General features: G+C 42.3%; 2 protein-coding genes across 2 annotated transcripts; both read right to left on the reverse strand.

Moving 5' to 3' along the window:
• Nucleotides 1-76: 76 nt before the first annotated feature.
• On the reverse strand, nt 77-9,623 carry fam189b (family with sequence similarity 189 member B). The gene is made up of 14 exons (XM_051407130.1): nt 8,082-9,623; nt 7,931-7,987; nt 6,994-7,101; nt 6,735-6,851; nt 6,192-6,299; nt 5,843-6,003; nt 5,614-5,713; nt 5,419-5,491; nt 4,519-4,816; nt 3,989-4,350; nt 3,864-3,905; nt 2,576-2,751; nt 2,311-2,457; nt 77-2,183 (listed from the first exon to the last, which is right to left on the reverse strand). The coding sequence occupies exons 1-14, from the start codon at nt 8,313-8,315 to the stop codon at nt 1,932-1,934; spliced, it is 2,235 nt and encodes a 744-aa protein (XP_051263090.1). The 5' UTR covers nt 8,316-9,623; the 3' UTR covers nt 77-1,931.
• An 836-nt stretch (nt 9,624-10,459) lies between these two features.
• On the reverse strand, nt 10,460-15,897 carry rab13 (RAB13, member RAS oncogene family). Its single transcript, XM_051406861.1, has 8 exons — nt 15,348-15,897; nt 14,534-14,594; nt 14,112-14,172; nt 13,901-13,978; nt 12,868-12,957; nt 12,448-12,513; nt 12,249-12,299; nt 10,460-12,133 (listed from the first exon to the last, which is right to left on the reverse strand). Exons 1-8 carry the CDS (start codon nt 15,469-15,471, stop codon nt 12,062-12,064), a joined length of 603 nt encoding a protein of 200 aa, XP_051262821.1. The 5' UTR covers nt 15,472-15,897; the 3' UTR covers nt 10,460-12,061.
• Between the last annotated feature and the right edge of the window lie 814 nt (nt 15,898-16,711).

Below are 16,711 nucleotides of genomic sequence, written 5' to 3' on the forward strand. Positions count from 1 at the left end.
AGATACAAAAAGAAAGAGTATTGACCTTACAGTGTCGTTTGTTCTTCATTATATGTACAAAACATCAACATAGGTATTTTTATTTGATGTCTATCATTTATTTCATATTTTTGAAATACATAACTTGCATTGAAAGTTTTTGCCATTGACACTGCATTTAAAATCTGGAATAGGTGTCATATTTAGATACATTTATTATTCAGGTTTCAAGGCTCTATCCTGTTAAGCCTGCCATACAGATATACATTTCTTCAAATAAATAATGTTTTATGCAAGACAGGAGGTAGAAATACAGCTCAGTGCCTTAATAAGGGAGTGTGTATGCGTGTAAAGTTTTAAAATTAGTTACATACATATGAGTGTATCCAAAATGTGCCTTTACTGATATGGAGTCAATATTATCACTTAGTGAGCACACCAAAAAACTTTCCAAAGAGACAAAATCTCCAATCTGACACAAATATTAATACACTTTGAAATCTAGTATCCAGAGCTGCCAAGCCCATTATATGTCCACTGGACTCTCAGCCGCCTTTTTTTTCATTTAACCACCCCTCCACAAGAAAACCTGTGCCAACACATAGTGTGAAGTTTAACCTTATAACAAATTTGTCTGTACATTTATTGCAAGAGACTCTTCATGTCGTCAGAGTCAGAGTGCAATTTACACCTCTCTATCTTACAGGATTGGACTGCTTTAGCCAGTGTCACAGATATGCCTGTGTGCTTGAAACATTTTCAAACCCTATCCAAATCAAATCAGAATGCAGAGGCATGTTTGGAGCCATCTGGCAAAAAACCTTGGGAGCACTGAATATCATTGACTCTGGCTTTCACCTCCAGCTATCTATTCACACGAACACATTTCAAATTGGCTACTATCATAGGTCTTGGGTGCAAGAGGAAAAAAAGTAAGAAGCATTGTCAAAACATGCAGATAAAGACATTCTGAGGACATGTTACATAGTTACACAGACGGTCAGGATTGAATGCACAAGGTTCCTGCTGTATTTTGAAGGCTGGAGCAAAAACATGCACATATGCAAATCAAACCACCGTGTCCAGGGGCCACCCACAGAGAATACATTTCAAAGACTGAGCATGTGTCTGTGGTGTGCATTAATATCAGTGTTAAAATGCTGGCTGCCTTTTTTTAAAAGGCCAGTGTGGAGGTGGAAAAGCGTGGAGAATGTGGGAATCTGAACTGCAAAAGAGACAAAATAGCAACTGGGTAAAGTGTCCATGTGAGAGAAAATGTGTCCTCATGTGCAACCTCATCTGTTTATCTTACACTGTACTCAGCTAACTACATGTTTATTGAGATGCATTTTTTTAATCAATGGAAGACAAAATAAGGGTTTCCATGATCACTTCACCTGAGTGATCCCGTGGATGAACAGCAATGTACAAAAGGGCCAGAAGCATATTGCAACCCATAATTATGTAATAGTCTGAATGTACATGTGAGTAAGTAGTTGTTGTAGCATGAATGCTAGTTGAAGTCTGTCTCCAGTCTTGAGGGACCATGTGTTTCCAGATGGATATTGAGAGAGGGAGAGAAGAGTACAGTACAGCACAGCAGAAAAGATGCTTCTGGCTGGTTGTCTTGGCCAATTGTGGATTTATTCTGTTAGAACAAAGACCACACTGCCCAGAAATAAGCATCTAGTGACCGTTTCACTGATGTTGAACAGTGAAATAGTGTGAGCTCTGGGCTGATGTTCAGAGTGATAAAGAGCACCACTGAATAAGGCCATTTGCACAGTTGGCTTCAGGAAACGGAGGAGACAAAGAGGAAAAGGAGGAAAGACTTTCAAAATGTAATCACCACTAAACTGCTCCAGATTCACATCCCTGCCTTCCTTGGTACCCTGTTAACGCCTAAGCCTCCTATTTTTCTCTTCCGTCCCTCCTTCACCCTCCTCTCCTCCTCACAGTGCAGACTCTGAGTAGAGAGCTCCTGATGACCCATGCGGTGGATGAGGGGTCACTAATCGGCGTACTGACGCAGAGGAGGAGCTTAAATCTCCACAGCTGCGCAGGTGGATCCCCTCTGGCACCCGACTGCCGTGGTGCCTGTTGTGTCGACTGTCACTATGGGAATGGTGGTGTCCACGGCGATGAGGGTGATGGGGGTGATGGTTGGGGTGTCCTCTGCTGGTGTTCCAAGGGGTTAGCAACACCTGAGGATGTTTTTATCAAGCAGAAATGTAGACAAAGAGCAGACGGTATAAGTCGCAGAAGAACTGAACTATTCTGATGTAGTGAACTGGAGATAAGGGGAAATAAATTAATCTAAACGTTTCTTACTTGTTCCAAGGGCAGGTGGTTGGTGGCAGTGCCCTCAGCTCCATTCCTCCTCTTAGGCCCCTGGCCTGTGCTCCCAGCATGCTCGGAGGAGGGCGATAGGTTGCGTTTGGAGCGCTGCAGGAAGCGAGCTACCAGACCCCGAGTCACCTGAAGGAAAAGTAAAAAGATCAGTGAAGGGGAAATAAGAAAGTCAAACAAGCTTTGGCGAAGACTTATATGGGAAGAGTTTGCTGCCGCTGTATCTTCTATCAGTTTTCAGACTAACCTTAAGGTCTCCAAGGGAACGGTGGCAGTCTTTAGGTAAACGCAGTGGTGAGGTTGGGGGAGGTTTGGAGGGAACCTGCACCCCCGTGGCTGCTGATTTCATGCTTCCTTTCCTTGGCAGAGCAGCAGCGGGAGGCAAAGAGGTGCGGGGCAACAGACACGCCTCAGAAGATGGACCTTAGAGAGATGGAGTCAGAAAAAAAGAGAAGGATTTTGGCATTTGTCAAGTTATAATACTGTTCTAAAACTGGTCTAGGGGGAGAGGGGAGTAACATAAAAGTAGATGAGGGATATATTAGAAGTCAGTTTTGCACATTTTATCATTCCTTTATTGCCTGATACAGACATTTAGATTGAAATTCAGGGACAGCCAAGGCCAAACTAACAATCCAACCAGCCCTGACTAGAAATATAAACATAATACTACCCAAAAACACAAAAGGGGGAAAAAGGAACCATTATACCAGCTCTGCCTTACAGAGCTTCATGGCAAGGAAACAATACTTAACTAATTAACTGAAATTTAACAGCAGAATTACTACCTTGTTGAGATTAAGTTGACAACATCATATAAAAGAGCAATGCACTAAGTCTCGATGACCCAGCAGCAGAAAATAGCCGAGAGGCCCCAAAGTGCTCCAACTGATCTTGATATGTATTTATTAATTATTATTATTATTATTAATTTAATAATCTCTTTAAGAGCTGTAAAATAAATGTGCATGTAGCCTTGAGAGAGTATGGAACACTACTGGAATTACATAATAAGCCAGATTGTCCTTTTTCAACAAGAAAGAATAAGAGCATACAGTTTTGTTTTAAAATGTAATAGTCTAGTTCTATAAATCTATTATAGTATAACAAAACTAGGTTAATTAAACTCTCACCGATTCAGGTTCATATTGGGCAGTCACTTAAGTAAAGCACAGTAACCACTGTGGATAATATGTAAATGGGGAACTGGTTAGGTACATTATTGTTTCCACAGCAGAATCTAAATGTATCACTCTGTAATCAAATCACTGCGAATTTAGATGTTGTGGAAGAGTTTCATAAATCACATGCACATGGTTTCCTCCGGTCTTTAAATCTGCATTAGTTTCTAAGAGAGTTTGATAAATGATGTCCATTAGTTGCAAATGTGTTGAATTGTATCTCCTCAAATGAACTTGTTTTTCTTTGGGTTTTTTTCTTGCTTTTAATTGGCAGTCAGATGTGAAAAGAGACAGGAAGAAAGTGATGGGCAGTGGTGACATGCAATAAAAAGCCCTTTAGATATAAACTCTTACCTGTGTCTGTAGATGCTTTGCTGCCTCCAGAGCCAAAGTCAACTAGAAAAGACGAGATACAAGAACAGGTTATGGACATAGAAATAGTAATTAAATAAATTTACTCATTATTGTGTCTGATTCACCTGTATCAGTCGAGGAGCCGAGGCCTGGCTCGCTGTGAGACCTCACGAGACGTAGGAGCCCTTCGCTATCCTTCCTTATACCATCCCCATCTTTCTCACTCTTCCCAGCCCTTCGTCGTAGGTACAACAGTTGGCCCGGGAGGGTCGGCCCATTACCCTGACCGCCACCCTGCTCACTGGCAGCTGAGGAGGATGAAGTGGGAGGAGCAGAGGAGGTTGGGGCAGCTCTTTGGCTCGAGGGAGTGGAGGGGTGAACTCGAAACTCTGGGATAGAGGATCGCTGTTGAGAGTCGGAACCCCCTATTGCTTCCAGCTGAGAACAGCTACTAGCTAGCACGGCCTGGCGACGCAACACTGGAGACCTGCAGGACAAAACAGGAGAACTTATATCCCAATAATCCTACACTATGATGAGTAAAATATTATCTATTTAACTGCTTATCGATATTTCTGCATGAGTAATAATAGTAATGCCATGAGTCTATAAAATATTTAATTGTGTGTGTGTGTGTGTGTGTGTGTGTCCTCACCTGTACGTGGTGGTCGCTGTGCTGGGTGAAGAGCAGGAGTTGGACCTCTCTCCTCTGATGAAGCACCTGGCTCTCGGTCCTCCTGCCAGTGGACTCTCTGGTGTCTGAGACGAGGGACCACGAAAGCTGATGTACTCCCCACTGTCTCCCCCGTCTCCCCCCTCACCAAGGGTCCTGTTGCCCCTCTCCCCCTGGTTCCTCAGCCCAACCTCCATCAGACAGGAGTCCTCAGATGGGGAGGAATCATCAGGGATGTCCACAATCTCTGACATCAACAGAGATCCGCTGTCCATGGACACTTATGAATTGAGAAATGTAACTTTTAGCTTATAGCACAGTTTGAAAGATACATTTGATCTATTTCACGTCATTTTGTGTACCTTCTTTAAACACTGTAAGTAATAACATGAAAATGTATCTTTCCTGATTTTCAATATCACATTTTGAAACACATATTCAATTTATGCAGTTATAGTTAACTACTTAAAATCTATATTATCTATATTATCTATCTATAAAACCTATAATACCACAAAGCATATCAAAATCCCCAATTTTCCTTGGCTGACATTGTGAATTTGACACCATTGGGAGTCAGTAAATGAGTTGGTTTCTATGTGTGAATGTTGCCTGTAGTGTAAAGTGCTTTGAGTGGTCGGAAGACTAGAAAAGCTCTATACAAGTCCATTTACCATTATCGGTATATTTGTTTCACTTGTTTAGTCTACAAAATTGTTGGAAAAAAAGCAGCAAATCCTCACATTTGAGAACCAATGAATGTTTGGAAGTGTTAAAGGTTGTCACATTCTGCCTAATCATTCACATTACATTGCTTTTTTTAACTTAATGCCTCCTTACAACAAGTGCATGTGAATCTGTAACAACGTGATGGTTTCTCACCTTCTCCACTGAAGGCAGTAGAAGTTCCTCTCTCTCCAGACAGCTCAGTGCCGTGGGGGTCATACACTGTTGCCTTAACAGTCAAAATAGACAGAAATCAGTATGGGAAATCACACACAACACCCACACAGATACAAACACACACACACACACACACACACACACACACACACACACACACACACACACATTCACCTGGCTCGCAGCTCTTTGTCCCATCACTGCTTCATAAGGAGGGGGGCAGTCAGTGGGGTAGAGAGGAACAGGGCTCTCCATGGAGCCATTATAGGTGATGCTAGACATGAATACAAAAATATTGAACACATTTTCTTACACACTCTGTCCAATGTGTCTATATGTGTCCATGTGCTGTTATGTACTGTACACAAGCGATGCTGATGTATAATATTTTATTTTAAGTCACCTCTGAGCATCAGTTTCAGAGCTGCAAGTGTACTCAGGAGGATAGTAAGGAGGGGGAGGAATGGGTGGGACAAACTCCTCAAAATCCATGATGTTTGTCAGGAAGGCGTCCTGAGGAGTGGTGCATTCTGGGTTGACCGAACGAGACCGATGTGGTGCCAGCTAGGCAGGGAGCGTAGGAAACACACACAACAGATAGATGTAATGGGCTACAACATTTGTACAAAGTCTGCTTTCAAATGTAAACCTTAATCCCTGAATTCAGCAGTGTAGTTTACTGCTCGATACTTGTCATTTGTGGTGGAAAAAAAAGGCCAGTCTGGTGTAAAATGTGCTGTGTCTGCACTCACCAGGTGCACAAGGTCCAGAGAGAATATGTGGATACTGCAGGTCACAGTGGACAGAGTACAGATGATGGTGGAGAGAATGCTGAGACCACATGCACTGAACAAAAGGTCCTGCAGAGAAATGCGCATTCAGAAAATCTAAATCTGACTACATGAAGACGTTTTATTGCTAGAAATATGTCACATTTATAGGATAAGTTCACACTTTTTCCAGAATATCTTAAAACAATGCTAAAACACTGTAACTTTGGAAGATATCCGCTAGATTTGTCTAACTCAGACTGCTGACGCCTCATATTAGCATCACATGAATGCATTTCAGTATACTCATATATCCATGTGATATATTAAAATTAATTTAATTAGGGATCTTTTAATGGCCAGTGTGAACAGGAGGAATTATTACAGCAAGCAAAACCAGTTTCAGTGTTCATATGGGCAGCTATTGTTTTAAGACAGACTTGAAAGATTGTGAGCAAATCCTTTAATAGTTAATTCGATAAAATTATAATTTAGGTCTCCAGAGTAGAGACACATCCTACTCACCTTCAGTTGATGTCTGACTGAGTGACAGTCAGCATTCAGGTAGAGGACCAAGGTCTCCTCCTCTGTGATGGAGCAGGAGTGAGTGGGCGCGCAGCACACACACAGACCATTCTCCACCTACACACATTCCCATACACAGTGGTGAAGCACTGAACTGTATACTAAAAACATATTCTCACTTATTCCTGTCACGTTCCACATGGATCTAACTAGAAGGGCATTTCAGCACGACACAGAACACTTGCATAATGTTGTGTACCTGGCAGGTGAGCATAGACTTGACCATCTGTGCGTTCTGACAGGAGAGCATGGAGCCGGCCAGACTGAGGATCACACACACTGCAGACAGCAGCATGAACAGTGACACCTGTGGAGGAGCACAGAGCCATGCTTTGATTTAGAGAAGGGTGTCAAAACTTGTGCCATGAAGGGCCAATACAGTGCAGTAGTTTTATTCTTCCAACAGAAGACTTTGGCAGGTAGTTTCACTGATAAACATTCAGCCTCGCTGGCTGAAGAACTAATAAGTAATGTTTTGTAGGTAACATTTTGGTTTTTGGATGAACTGAAAAGCTGCACATGTTTTTCCCTCCAAGTCATGCCCAGATCAACCACTCCCAAATTTGTGTTGGTTACTTATTTTGTAGTACTTTTACTGAATTAATACATGAATACACACAATGTAAGCACTGTGTAAAATAGTATTGTGTAGTACAACTACACTTCAACACAAGCACCATTAACAACGGGTCAGAAGACCAGGTAAACATACAGGACACACTGTAAGGCTCTTTCATTTAGCTGTTTCCAAAGTCAAGAATAAACTCAGCTTTTAAGCCAACATGGATGAGAAATCCTTAAAGTGCTCAGAACAAATGGAACTTTGAACATCTACAATTTTGTGACAACTAGGTGTTGTGATATCATCCAAAACCCAAAACAGCTACTAAAGGGACCTTGTGTTGAAACTGTTTTCTTCACATCTCTTTATATCATGCTTTAGTGGTGCTAATTTACAGTCAATCAAATGACAATAACCTGGTTGACACACAGTGAACTGTGGATTTTCTGGTCCCTTGTGGGTCTTGGACCCCTCTTAACCCTGTTGGTAATCCAGCGTTGCTCCATGGCACATGGTTTTTAACCCATAGCTAAGAAACTTGAATGCTCTTTTTATCAGACAGAAATATACATACCACCAGCGTCAGAGGTCTCCTCCATGAGATTATTCCAACTATCCCTGATGCGACCACCTGCAAACAGACCCCACATACATCAGAAATCACGTCCCTCAGGATCTCTGTTGGTGTATTAATACTGTATGTTTTAAGTCTGAGTCACACTTACAAAGAAGCCAGCCCAGAATGGACAGGACTGCCTCACACGTGCTGAGGAGGTGAAGGCCATGCTGGTGAAAGAGAAGGCCAGGACCATGGCCCCCAGGCCCAGGTGGCACAGCCCTAGGTACAGGAGTAGCCGTGCCCCACCAGGCCCCCGGCCTGACATACCCCTGCGGCTATCCGACCAGCCTCGAGACCCCGAGGCCGAAGCCACACTGCTGGAGTCTGACGGCGAAGGCATGTTAGGCTCGTCTGCGAGCCGAGGAGTCTGGAGAGGTCTCACGCTTACTCTGGGTTCATAAAACGTGCAGTTGTGTGGGTAGACGTACAGAAGAGCAGAAGAGGCAGAGACATAAATGCTGGCTTCAGAGCTCCACTCGGTCACAATTATGCACCAAGCTCTCCACTGGCAGGTGCCATAGGTTCTGCGCAATGCCCCATGGTGCGCACTATAGTCCAGTGAGTGAGTCCAAGAACTTTGTCAGCAGAAAGTTGAGAATTGAGCAGCCACTACACACTCATAGCTACCTACTCACCTCATTTGACATTTCAGCCATGATACTAACTGCTTCAGTCAATACAATGTCTCTTTCACCCCATGCAGTTCACAGGCCACAACAGCCTATAGAGTAGTCTATACCATTAACCTCTTGCTCCGTCATTCTCTGATTAAATCACACAAATGAGGTTGTTGTTTTTTTTTGCAATCTACACACCATTGTTTTACTCATTTGGTTTTTGCTGCTCCCCCCTCTCCATCTTCTGCCTTCCACCTCTCCCTCCTCTCGCCAGTGGCATTGCGGTAACTGGAGACCCGAGCAGGCCGCAAACATTAAAGCATCCCAAAGAAAGCAGCTGATCCCTCCTCGCTTCACCCCCCAGCAGAGATGACATGAGCCGGTCAGTCCGTGTGTCCAGTCAGGAGGAGCGACATCCGAACATGTGCGCTCCCCTCCCCGCAACCTTAAGTTAGGTCCTCATCTTGTCACGAGAAAAAAAAAAAAAAAGACGGTGTGGAGACCAAAGCGCCAAGATCACATCGGTTCGTTCGGGAAGCGAGACTAATTACCTCGACATGAACAGGAAATAAATATCCTCCATCGATTTTCAAACTGCACCAAAAATAGCAGCCAAGCTGGAATGAATCTTTCCTCGCAGGTTTCGATCTTTGACAACTCCACCTCGGGGGTTTTGCGGTGGTCCACACACGCACCTACAGCACCCCTCCTCCTCCTCCTCCTCCTCCACCACCTCCACCGCCTCTTTCCTCCCTGCAGTCACGCGGGCATCCCGTTCAGCCCGTGTGTTTGTGTGTGTATGTATCCCGGACGTTTACCTCACTGCCTCCCACCAGGCGTCACATGAACATAACAACATACCCGTAGGCTTAAATCCATCCAAGTTTATTTGTGATTCTTCTTTTAATATTTGCCCCTCCCTCCGCTGCCCTCGCGTCCTTTCTTCTGCTCCTCGGTACAGCTCTGGCACTAGGAGAGGAATGTATCGTGTTTGCAAACCGAAACCTGCCCTGCGTGATGACAAGGCACGCAGCAGAACGTGTAGGCAACTTGAAGATGCGGCAGAGCGCGCGTACACCGTCGTGGTGCTGATGCTGGGAAGGAGGGGCGGTTGCCTAGCGACAAGCTCCAGCTCCGGCTACTGCAGCAGCGTGGGGGGTGGCGGGGGGGGGAACTATCACCGTACTGGTCGCTAGGAGGATAGTTGTTAAAAGGAGAAGGCAGCAGCCGGTCCTGGTAGTGAGAGTGTCCCATAGATGCTTGGTCTAATTTAGTCCTATGTATTAACCAGCATTGTGTCTGTCAATAACATATTTCCTGTCAGTGTCCTTGAGACACAAAGCCACCTTCTGATTTGCAAGTAACTCTAAGTTGCCTGACTACTTGTTCTTTACTTCAGTCTTTAAAGTAAATTAAAAGATTGTTAAAAACTATTAACTTGGTTGGTTAGAAAGCCAAAAATTACAGTACATGTCTAAAACAGATCATAGCAATGATGGAAAAATTGGAGGCTGAAACACAAAACAGTATTTACGTCTTTCTAGTTCCATTTTCTTCATATGTTTGCAATCTAATGTATATATTCAGATTTTCCCATATTGTAATTCTACTATTTCTTCCCACTCATCATGAGGTTTCTTTCCTGTTAAAGGTTTTTCTTTGGGATGTTTCTCCCAAATTAATCATCTATGGATATTTTAAAGCCCTTTGAGGTACATTTGTGATTTTCTGGACAATAAAAATAAAAGAATTACTTGACTTTTCACAATAAAACACTTACAAAATGCATGACCAAGCAACACATAGTCCACACAATCCAAGCTGCATGCTCTTGTTACTGTTACTGTGCCAACATAGAGATTCAAACTACATCACACTCATGTTTTATTCAGCAAGCAGAAGGTCTGTTAACTACATACAAAGTCTTGTGGCAGGTCTAACAGGACACAGAATGTGAAAAAAAAGCTTAAAAAGTAGTTACAGGAAACACAGTATGTCTGTCAGGATGAGATGAGCACCTATAATCAGAGTCATTTTGAATGATCTGAAATTGCCCGAAGAGGGAGACATGTCACATGTAGCTAATGTGTGATAGTTTACTAAGAAATTCATTAGGCACTTCAGATAAAAGGCAAGACCCACTAAATCAATTCAAAATGAGGGGCATGTGAGCACTGCTTCCCTCACATCCTGTCCATTCACTTACATTATCCATCATTGTTTCATCCCTCCACCCATCTTCTCATATTGCACTTATCTCTGTTCCTATCTTCCACATTCTCAATCCATTCATCTGTTAAAACGAAGCTTGTTTATCACCCGTGTTTGTTTCAGATTCAACTTCATACAACCAACATCAACAACTTGCATGAGCATGTTTTCAACTTCTCATAGGATGTACTCACAAAATGTCCACGTAATAGACTCTTTAATAATCAGTGGCATCTGTTTCTGTAGATTCTGTTGAATGCTTTACAATACTGTACAATATTAAGACTTTTCATCAATTCACAAAGGATAAGCACAACATTAACATAAATGTAACCAATAAAAAGCTTAATGTTCAGTTTGTGACATCTCTGCAATATATGCCACTAAAATAGGGGGAAATAAAATGTGTACCCTGTCTCTGATATGGCACTGCAAGAAAGGGATGTCAACTGTCTGTTCCATTGATGTGAACTGACCAAAGTAAAAATAAATTGGTAACCAAACATGTTTTTGGACTTATTCAGTAATCAATTTAGTAACACTGTCCAGTATTTAAACCATCTAAAAGAGTCTGTGAGATGCCTGTGGCCCCTTGAATTCAAGATGAACAGGAAATAACAAACATCTGAGTCAAATACTATAACCAGAAGCCTACTGTGTGTGTACTGTATGTGAATCAAACCACTTCCCATCAAACTTCTCCTCTAACACGGAGCTCCTAAAAAGACACTACTGCCGGTGCTCACATAAGAAAGCAATGAAATGGTTCCACTGAACTGTGTAAGTGTTTTACCCAGTCCAAAACATGATTTAAAAAACCAAGGTAAAGTTCTTTAAGGACATTAAGCAGTGCTGTTGTAGGGATGATAATGTAGTGATAAGCCAGAGAAATACAGGGCGGAAATACAAATGTATATCTTATAACAAAAGGTGGGAACTGCTGTTTTGAGGTTACAAGCACTTTGCAACATTTTCATGATAACACCATCACAGGAAGTGTGGCAGATTAAGTTCAGTGTGAAATTAAGGCACAATCACCTCTATCAAATACATAAATTATTTTTCTGGCAAAGTATGCTTTTGGGGGAAAAAAGGTACCAGAATACCGGTAATTTTGGTAATTTAAAAAGTATGTATTTGACATTTTAGCCCACCAGATGGAGACAGAAAACCTGCCGTGCTGTATTTCTCCCCAGTAATACTGATGTGTTCTTAAATGTATATGCTCCTTTACTATGTGTGCTGGCCAGCGTCCCATCTAGAGAAGAACACATTTGGAGGATTTTTTCTCTGTACTGCTCGTGATTTTCACCTCTCGACCTGTGGGGCCCTGTCAAACAAATAAAGGTAGACAAAGAAAGGAAATTAAAGACAAACCTAGTTTAACATATAATCTTATGTTTAGTTTAGTTTGGTATTATTTGGTTTAGTCTGTTCTGACTTACTGCCTTCTTGCCGGATTTCTGTAGTATGTCTCGTGCCAAAGACAGAAAAGACTAAAAGAAACAGAAAGATGAAAAAAATAGTGAGAGAGAATGAAAATTAAGGCGTATGTAGCATATTGACACATAACTAAATAAACAAGAGCCAAAGATTAAGGAGGTATGAAGACAGTGTTTTGTCAGCGGTTACGTTCCGGCTCACCTCCTCCACATTAATGCTGGACTTTGCACTCGTCTCGAAGAACCTGATGCCGTGATCTTTTGCCAGCTGTCAACAACAGACACGGACCTGATTACAGTGGGTCAGGATGTTGGTAATAATCACTTCCTGCTTCTTATCTTAAGTAGATACAAAGCGGATACATCAAAAAAGTGTGTGACTCAGTCAGTGCCTTCCTCAAACAACCACTCCCTCTCATATTTAAAAAGTAGGATAAGTATTTATTTCTATTGTCTCTTCCTCGTAATGAAACGTCTATTAGTGCATCATGGGACAGCAAATCTAACATCTATGTATCGACTTCTCTCTGAATGACCCTACTGTTACTACATAATTACACATATAAATAAAAAACAATACAACACATTGGGAATAATTAGGTTTCTGTGTGGGTCGTCTCACCTTTTCTCCTGTCTCCCTGGAAACTTTCCGCTTTGCTTCAATGTCGCACTTGTTACCTAGTAGCATTCGACTGACCCCAGCTGATGCATTCTGGGAAAGAGGGAATGCGGTTAATTGTTTGGCAAGGTTCAGTTCTTGTCTACAAGAATGTTTGCTTGGTAAAGCAGACATCTTTACGTCCCATGAACTGAACAACAAGAAGGAGATGCACTTGAGAGGCAGTTTCTGTGCAGCAGCTGCTCTGCGGGAAAACTCTCTCTGTATGTAAGACCACCCAAGACAAATGTCTAATATAAAACCTGTTAGCCAGGTAAAACATTAGTTCACCTTGTAGTATAGTAAGTTGTTTGGACAGCATTTAGTCTTATTGACAATTGCTTACAATTAAAAGTTTAAAGAGAAGGTACCAAATGATCTCACACACGCTGATGGTCATTTGTACTCACTCTATTAATGATTTTTCAGTTCTTAAACCTTGATCAGGATAAATGTATTTTACCGGTGACAATGTGTGACAATGGGCGTCCTGGTAGAACAGTGGTTAAGACCCACATCATACACTGTAATCACAACATCAGTGGTTCAATTCAGGGTCATTCCTCCTTTCTCTTTCTATCCTTGTTTCATGTGCGTCTGTCTGTCTGTCTTCCTCTCTCTCTCTCTCTGTCTCTTTAATAATTGTGAACTCATTATATTTGAGGATTGGACCGCTAATCAACTAAATTCGATGACATCACCTTGGGCTCTAGGGATTTCTCAGGATTTTCTGACATTTTATACAAACAGAGTTATTAATTAATCAATTAGTTTTGAAAATAACCTGCCTACAGCCGCAACCTTAATTTGTTCCTTATAAAGAAGTTCCAGTGAAACTCAGGGTAAGAGGGGAGCTGTCGGTTTAAAACAGTTTTGCAATGCGCCTGCTTTGTTGTTGCAGTTGAGCTCAGGCCCTTTCTCGTGACTAACACATATCCAACTGACTAAACACTATTTTTAAGTCTTTCCTGGTTGTATTGAGAGGAAACAGTCTCACTTCTTTGATGCTCTTCATCCAGTTCTGAATGTTTTCGAAGGACTTCTCGTCTGTGATGTCGTACACCAGGATGATGCCCTGGCGCAGAGCGAGGAGAGAGACAAAGAGAGAGGATTTAAGGAGTCAGTGAAAGGTACAGAGCGAGCACAAAGGGACAGTGATGTCAGCCTGATTATCCAGTCTGCTTGTTCTGCGGGCGTCCTGTGCTCACCATGGCTCCTCTGTAGTAGGCTGTCGTAATGGTCTTGAACCTCTCCTGCCCTGCTGTGTCCCTGCACAAAGCACACATACGAAAGCATAAAATGTGCACCGATGCATGTTGCAAAAACTTTAAAACGCAGCCGCAGTCGAAAGGAGATGTAGCTGAATGTAGCGCGATGCATTTCATGTGCCTGTCACACTGTCACACAAGCTGGATTTGATGCTGTAACGAAACTCTTGATGTGACATGAAGTGACTCTGTGTCCATGTGTGATGGATACTTGGGCAATAAACCCTGTCATAAAGTCAGTCCTGATTTGGAGAAACAAGAGGGAGGTTCCTCTTTCTTCTCAGGAAAACAGATCTCAATGTGTTACTCAGCGTTATTTGCTTTAGCATTTTCTACACAAGCAGCCATCTGTCGTCTCTTACCAGACTTGTAGTTTCACTTTCTTTCCATCCACTTCAATGGTTTTTACTTTAAAGTCGATGCCTGGGAGACAACGAGAGGACGGGAAAGAGCAGAGAGGAGAAGAAGGGGCGGGTAGGGGGGTGGGGGGGGATAAAGAATGAGTTAAATACCTCAGATATGAACTAAAAACACACCCGCCCAGGCACACTGCACAGTATATAGGCCACCCTCACACGGGTGGAGACTGATTCATGGATATTCCCACTGTGATTTTGACCCCCTCAGTGCACTCCCCAGCCATGCAGCACACACACTGTCTTTGAGTTTTTTTTCCTGCTGGATGGACAAGCTGACAGACAGACAGACAGACAGTGGAGAGGCCGACGAGGGGGGGGGTTGTCCTGTGAAAAAAACAACCAATAAATGTGCATGCCAGAAAGCCAACCATTCTTCTGGGAACGTAGAGATGGTAAAAGAGATAGGAATGAGGGTGGGTGGACCTTGTGAGAGCCAAGTGAGAGGAATGAGATCTGAGGGAGAGATGGGGGGGAGAGGGTCAGGGAAGAGACAACAGGAGGAAAAAACAGAAAAGAAAAAAAAAAGAGAAGAGAGATGAGGGTGAGAAAACAAAAGAGAGACTAGTTCAGACATGAAAGCAGTCTGAGAAGTGAGAAACCAGTTCGTACAGTGGCCGGGCATCAGATAGAGGAAGAATGAAATGTCAGCATTCAGCAATCATGTCCCAGAGTTTCAGAGAGGGGGGGGACGACCAATAAGCTGGTGCGGACATGTCGCAGGTTTAGAAGACAAAACATTTCACTGTTGACAACGTACCGATGGTGGAAATGTAAGTGGAGTTGAAATTGTCCTCGGCAAAACGAATGATCAGACATGTTTTGCCAACTCCGCTGTCCCCGATGAGTAACAGCTTGAAAAGGAAATCATACTTTTTCGCCATGGTCGGAGCTGTTCTTCAAAAGTTTAAAGCACAACTGCAAAAAGGGTTGAAAAGTCTGGGTTGTCTCTTTCTGGAAGTACTTCTCATCGACTTAGTCTTCAGATGTTGATTGTGATTGAAGCAGGGTTAAAAAAATAAAAAAAGTTTCTCCATGTAACTCCTCTTTTTCCCTTTTTTTTTTCCTCCTCTCAGACTTGTCACCGGTAAATTCCGATCCCCCTCAGTGCCTCTGTGCTGTGTTTGTGCGCTGCAGAAAGAAACACACACTCCATCCAAAGTTAGTCTACTGCAGATCACTCTTCATCAACACATCTATTCGAGATTCATTTTTCCTTCCTAGAGTCCATGTCACTCCGTTTACAAACGTACCGGGGTGGCTACGTGTTTCTTCTCCTTCAAAAAAAAAAAAAAAAGAAGAAAAATCTGGCCGTCGGCCCAGATCCCAGATCCGCTGAAAGGCTACGTAGTGTGGGAGTGCTTCATGGGAGCGACCGGCTCAACACCTGCAGGCACCCAGCGTGGGCACAAGATGGCGCCATTTGATCAGAAAATGAATAACTGTAACACACCTGAGGGGAGACCTTAACAAAGGTTTCTGAACTTCCCTTAAGGTCAAAGAAGCTCATTTAAAAATAATTCATAAGGTTTACCCGGTTGCAGAGTTTCTTTAAAGGTTTGAACTTGTAATATGACTGAGGAAACTTTAGAGCACGTGTTTTTCTCATGCCCTGTCCACATTTTCTTTAATATGGACAATTTAAATTAATCTGTTTCTGACACGATTATTAGGATCGTTGTTATAGATAAATGTCATATCCACAGTAGCAAATGGAGGAATAACGAGCCCTCTTTTGTGTATTTTTTAAATGATTTCAAATTGTTTTTATTTTGTCTGAAAAAAAAAAAGAATTCCAGTAAATTATAACGAAAGCTTTGTGGGGACATTTCACCCTTCTTGTTGTTTTTATATTTTAATTCTTGCTCCTCATAGTTATATTTTACTTCCTGGAGATTAAGATCTACTGTCTATTGTTTATGTTTCTATACGTTATTATTATTTCAATTTACTTTGATGTTTATTTAATGTATTTTCTACCTGTATGTTTGTTATTGTGTATTTAACAATAAAAAAAAAATTCAAAGATATTGAACCTGGCTGCAGACAAGATGGCGGACACCAAGCGATCTGTCGGCAAAAATAAATAATTAAAAAAATAAAAACCCTCTAATAAATGTTGGG

The sequence above is a fragment of the Dicentrarchus labrax genome, unplaced genomic scaffold (genome assembly GCF_905237075.1).
Source record: "Dicentrarchus labrax unplaced genomic scaffold, dlabrax2021, whole genome shotgun sequence".
Lineage (NCBI taxonomy): Eukaryota > Metazoa > Chordata > Actinopteri > Moronidae > Dicentrarchus > Dicentrarchus labrax.